General features: G+C 40.9%; 1 protein-coding gene across 3 annotated transcripts in view; it reads left to right on the top strand.

The window, feature by feature from the left end:
• Positions 1 to 4,264, top strand: part of LOC131320730 (transcription elongation factor SPT6 homolog) — an 18,335-nt gene extending 14,071 nt beyond the window's left edge. For all 3 annotated transcript variants that reach the window (XM_058351545.1, XM_058351546.1, XM_058351548.1), the window contains 4 exons: positions 1 to 390; positions 1,376 to 1,585; positions 2,494 to 2,962; positions 3,687 to 4,264. The exon at positions 1 to 390 is cut by the window's left edge and continues 794 nt beyond it. In XM_058351545.1, coding sequence (XP_058207528.1) covers positions 1 to 390; positions 1,376 to 1,585; positions 2,494 to 2,962; positions 3,687 to 4,084 — 1,467 coding nt within the window. In that variant the 3' untranslated portion in view covers positions 4,085 to 4,264. The remainder of the gene's footprint in view (positions 391 to 1,375; positions 1,586 to 2,493; positions 2,963 to 3,686) is intronic.
• The last annotated feature ends 1,881 nt before the right edge of the window (positions 4,265 to 6,145 follow it).

Here is a 6,145-nt window from a genome sequence, read left to right on the forward strand (position 1 = left end):
ACAGTACGCAGGGTGCAAGCTCAAAGAGCAATTTGTGCGCTTGAATCTGGACTGACTGGTGTGCTTACTAGAGAAGACTATACAGATGATTGGAAGGAAGAAGGTGATCTGTCAGAGAAATTGCATGAAGGTGATATTCTTACGTGCAGGATCAAGTCGATTCAAATCAACAGGTACCAGGTCTTCCTAACTTGTAGAGAAAATGACATGAGGAGTAACCGCTACCAGAATCATCGAACCATGGACGCGTTCTACCATGAAGACCAGAGCAGCTCACAGAGTGACAAAGAGAAAGCTCGCAAAGAAAGGGAGATTGCTAAGAAGCATTTCAAACCAAGGATGATCGTTCATCCTCGGTTCCAAAATATTACAGCAGATGAAGCAATGGGGGTAAGTTTCTAATATGTTATTACTGTTATTTCCCTGCTAGTTAAGAATACATATAGGGGTGATTTATTCTTGCAGCTCTCTCGCATCTTAATTATGTTTGTATTTTATATGCTTTCAACCTATGATATGGACACTTAAATATGTGGAGGGAATGTGACCAACACTGAGATACTTGAGTCAAGGTATGTGCAAGTACTCTTTTTAGCTTATACCTTATGTTGAATATATGTGAGTTTACCCTTGAAAGTAAAAGAAACATTTAATAACATATCAAATCAAGAATTTTTTCTGTGTCCTTGAACTACGGTATTAGGTGAATTGAACACGAATTTCTTACCGGTGTCCGACGCCATACCCAAGTCCGTGTAAAATAGCCTCCAAACCAACCATTTTTTGCATGAAATCACAATTTCATAGTTCGAATTGTGAAGGGCAGACCATCAGAAATAGGTTTGGATGAATGCTGTTTTCATGCATAATAGTGATGCTTGTTTTTAGCAGTTAGGAATCACGAGGGATTGAGGACTTGCAAGAGAATATTTTAAACACATTACTCCCTCCGTCCCATTTTCATTGTCCATTTTTGAATTGCTTATATCTTTCGATCTGTAATGTTTTTCATAATTTTGAAAACTTTGTATTATAGAACTAATCGAGATCTATCAAACAAGATCTATATTGCATATTTTTCAAGATCCACACTAAAAGATATAGGCAAAAGACATAAAAGAGACGAATAGAATAATGGACAATGAAAATGGGACGGAGGGACTATTAATGAAGTCCGGATATGATTCAGACTTAAATTTTGAGTCCTTGAATTTTCCTTGGAAAGACATTGAGATAATCCTGGGAAGGAGCTTGTAGGATTTAAAATGTTCTGTCTTCTGCATTTCTCATTTGTATTTCCTATATGCTCTATTTTCTTCTGTGGGGTACTTCTTGCTTATTCTTGTACATTCTTTGTTCATCTTTCTTTGCGTAGTTCCTGTCTGACAAGGAACCAGGTGAAAGTATTTTCCGTCCTAGTTCTCGGGGGCCCTCATTTTTGACGTTAACTCTCAAAGTTTATGATGGGGTATTTGCTCACAAAGACATAGTTGAAGGTGGAAAGGAACACAAGGACATCACAAGCTTGCTTCGCATTGGGAAAACGTTGAAAATCGGTGAGGACGCATTTGAGGACTTGGATGAGGTCAGTGCAATTGCATATTTTCCGTCATGATTTTCAGGGGATTTCTTTTGGTTATCCTGATTACAAATTACATGTCAACAATTTGGTGGAAGGTAGTTACATTACTTCCCAATTTAAATAAATGGTGGTTAACGTAAGATCTTCATCCTGCTTATAGGTTTGAACAATTTTTGGTGCCTTTTATAATTTTGGTTAAATGCTGTCTTTAGTTGTTACTTTCTTTACCATCCACAATTTTTGTTTCTATTTATAATTTCATTATTACTGTGCTTGTAGTACCTTTTCTCATGGTTTTTTAAGTGACATTCCCTCGCTTGCTGGAACTCTACCTTTTTTGCCTTGAAACAGATGATATAAGAAAACATGTTTCAGGTGGAAAAATGCTAACTAGAAATTGTTGCAAGCATATTTTGATAAGTTTGATCCAAGCATGTTTATTAATGAGCTTTCAAGTGTTGGCTGGTGCTTGAAAAGAATCATCAGGTTTTCTGATTTCTGTGTCACTTCCACATTTTTCGATACTTGAGATACAATTAAGCTGGGACCACAACCGTATTGCGGGCCACTAAAGCTATGTTAAACCATGTTACATCTTAATGTATCATTAGTTACTTACTATATACTTGACCAAATTCATTTGCTTCTTGAACTTCCTGGGAAGGAATGCTTGCTGAAATTGTTGTGATAATCCCATCAACTCGCAACTGCTAAGCCTTGGCGATTTAGAACAACTGCGTAGAAGTGCTCATTAGGAAAATATATTATGTTTCGTCTGATATTCTGGATAGCGCTTGGCCACTTAGATTTGTTGTATGAATGTTGACTCAACATGTGGAGTGATGACTTAATATATTTGATATACATGTGGGGATCTACTAAGCCTGTTTTTTTTTTGCCATTTAATGCAGGTAATGGACCGTTATGTTGATCCATTAGTGACTCATTTAAAGGTAATGTTGAGCTACCGCAAGTTCAGGAAGGGCACTAAAGCAGAAGTTGATGAGGTGTTGAGAATTGAGAAATCCGAGTATCCGATGAGGATTGTTTATTGTTTTGGCATATCGCATGAACATCCTGGCACATTTATTCTTACATATATACGGAGCACAAACCCACATCATGAGTATATCGGCTTGTATCCAAAGGGATTCAAGTTTCGGAAGAAGATGTTTGAGGACATTGATCGGCTCGTAGCATATTTCCAGAGGCATATTGATGATCCACAACATGACTCTGCGCAATCAATTCGATCAGTTGCTGCGATGGTGCCAATGCGAAGCCCTGCAACTGGGGGGTCCTCAGGTGGGTGGGGTGGTTCCGCTAGTAATGACGGTGGCTGGAGAGGAGATCGGGAAAGAAATCCAAGTTCACGATCAGGTATGTTGGTAAATTGTTGATGTCGTGCTTTGGTATACTTGCTTATAGTTTTTTGTTTGTTTTGCTTCGTGTGTGTGGCCTTTCTCAACAAGCCCCTTTATTAGGTTGGTTTCTTGTTTCCCCTTGCTAAAAACTTGGAAAATGTAGGACATGGTCACAAAAGCATCCATACTGGATGATAAGTACTTTCTGGGAGTAGAACTGTATGAATGTACCGCATTTTTGCTATATCTGTATCAATTCCAGCTTGTCTTGGCTCTTGGGAATTACAGCTCGTTTCAATCTGATTTTTTTATGCCACATTCAGCCTGAGAGTTGCTAGAGGCATGATGCATTTTGTACCTCAAAATAGAGTTTTGAGGCATTGCATTTGATGTGATTAAGTGTAGCATGGTAATTGTAAATGCACCCGTAGTCTGTTTATTGGTAGCCTAGCTGCTACCTCTCCTACTGGTAACAAACTTGTTTTAGGGAGTAAGGATGATTGCTTGAGCTACCTGCAGTTGTTCCATTCTTATTTCTCTTCATACTTGGATCATTTTGAAAAAGTACCTACAGTGAAGATGACTTATCTCCTAACTGTGAAACAATAATTTGTAGAGTAATAATGTAAGGGAGGTTTTTTGTCTTGCATTCCTTTTGCCAAATATACTTGTACCGATTTAGCTATCTTGTCAATCTTGATATGGTTTACTGATACAGAGGATATGTTTTGCCTTTACAGGGAGAGGCAATGGTGATTACAGGGGCAGCAATCAGGATGGGCACCCAAGTGGGCTTCCCAGGCCCTATGGTGGCCGAGGCCGTGGCCGAGGCTCTCATAACAGCAGTGGTGATAATGATGGTAATGATGGGCGGGATGGGTGGGGCAGCTTTCCAGGTGCCAAAGTTCAAAATTCTCCAGGCAGGGAGGCTTTTCCTGGTGGTTGGAGTGGGAGTGGCAGTGGCAATTGGGGTGGTGGTGGAAGTGGTGATGGTGTAAGTGGCGGTGGTGTAAGCGGTGGTTGGGGGAGCGGTGGGGGAAGCGGTGGTGGTGGTGGTGGTTGGGGAAGCAGTGGTGGTGGTTCCGGTGATGCGGATGCTGGTGGTGGAAATTCTGGCTGGGGTGGCACCAAGTGGTAGAGTGCCCCTAGTCTGTTTGGATTTGAATGGTATGGATTTTAATAGTATGGCTAATGGCATATGATTTTGTAGTATTGCCTCAGTTGAATAGTAGCATACTTCTCCAGTTTCTATTCCTAAAAAGTAGAAGTCCAGTTTCTATTTATGTAGTCTTTATCTAGTATATGATACGTTTCTCACGTGCCCAGTATTTTGGAAAGCACTTTTTCCCCCTTTTCGATAACAAGTCCATCCGTTGCGGCCAAAATGACTTTGCAAAGTCATTTTTTGGTTTGTTATAATGCACACCCTTTTTGTCAAAGAATCGTGGGGAGCCACCAATGCAATGTCATTTTGGCATAATATCCATTTTTTAGGCGTTTCCTTTCCCTTTGCTAGTTCCTGTACAAAGCTTTTAATCAAAGCAAAACCTAAGTTTTTACAGGAAATGGGAAGTGAAATTGCAAGGTTAAGGTTGAGCAATTTTGTTCATCCTGGCGAGGATGTGCCCATTTTTGAGTCACACTTCGATGAGCAAAATTGTTCATTTTGTCCAGCTTTATTGTTGGAGACCAAGCAAATTTTGTGCTCTTGATCGCATATCAGTAAGTTCTTTAATTCCTTAATTCTCGAGTCGAGAATCTTGAAGCAATAAAATAAACATTTTAATCAAAAGTCATTTCTTTTTTTGTTGAAATGGTCAATGTCATATCATTCAAAGCCCGAAGGCATTACAGAAATCTTCAAAAGATTAGGAGAGAACCAAAACTACCTAATTCTAGATACACACACTTAAACTATCGCAAATGCAGGTTGGCAAAATGGCGATACATAAGAATCAATCGCAGAAGAGGTAAACCAACAAGGGCCCCCAGTTCAAACCTTAGGAGCGCACGTATGAAATTTGGGCCCTTGTTAGTGAGTAAAGAGTAAAGACGCAGGTAGGCAAAATGACACCCAAATAACACAGGCACTCGATCAAACCTGTGTGAGCCCAACTGTTACTTCGAGCTCAGGCGCGCAAATGGACAACCGCCGGAAAGCCGATGGGCCGACGCCTGAGCAAATGGACAACCGCCGGCAAGCCGATGGGCCGACGCAACCACATTGGGGTATTGGATATCACCTCTGAGAAATCAGAAACACAACTACAATCGCGAGAAACAACACGAAGCAGTTGAAAACTACTAACATAACTACAAAAATTACTAACCCACCACCTTCATCCACTGAATCTGGGGAAACTAGATTGATAGTCACCAGACTGAGAGAAACCAAGCTATAGACAGCTGGTTAAAGAAAAAAAAACAAAAGAAAAACCTAACTCAGCAACACCTTATTAGCCACGCCGTCGACCACCGCTCACCGGACGACCACGCACCGATATGAACCAAAAAGCTGAGCACGAAGGACAGAGAACCGTCACAGAGGCCAGGCCACCGAATCCATAAAACAGAAGCAAGAAATGGACGGGGGGAGAAAACGGGGAAGGATCAACAGAGGGTAGATTTGGTGGGTGGGGGAGGAGAATAGAAGGGAGAGTAAAAAATGTTATACAGTAACATTAATTTTGTAAGTTGTTAGGGTTAAGGCGGTGGTTTAGAATTGGATCACGGGCGGGGGCGGCCCACAGCCTCTCACACAGTACAATCAACACCACACACAGCAACCCTCTTGTTGTTTCCTAACCCCCGTGGGTGGCACGTGGGTCTCATTGTATGTTTTTCACTACACCTACATTGGAAGCAAACGGGATGAAGAAGTTTCTCTTCTTCAGCCTTTTGAATAAGAAGCCATTGTGCATCTTCAAATCTTGTCAATGGCTTATCCCGTAACCACTTCACACCTGCAAACTGGTGGAACGTATCTATGGCCACCTGACCTTCAGGTGTAGGACTTGTTGATACAATAGCGTTGTCCATGAAGATACTACGGACATGCTTCCGAACACATGGTTCGCAACTTATCTCTACTGCTGCGTGGAACAGATCACAAAATTACAAAGATTTATGTGCGAGTAAGCAAGTATATTATAGCAAACATCATAGCTCACATGTCTATGCACAACAAAAACATTAAGCA

Source organism: Rhododendron vialii, chromosome 3a (genome assembly GCF_030253575.1).
Source record: "Rhododendron vialii isolate Sample 1 chromosome 3a, ASM3025357v1".
In the NCBI taxonomy this organism is placed as follows: Eukaryota; Viridiplantae; Streptophyta; class Magnoliopsida; order Ericales; family Ericaceae; genus Rhododendron; species Rhododendron vialii.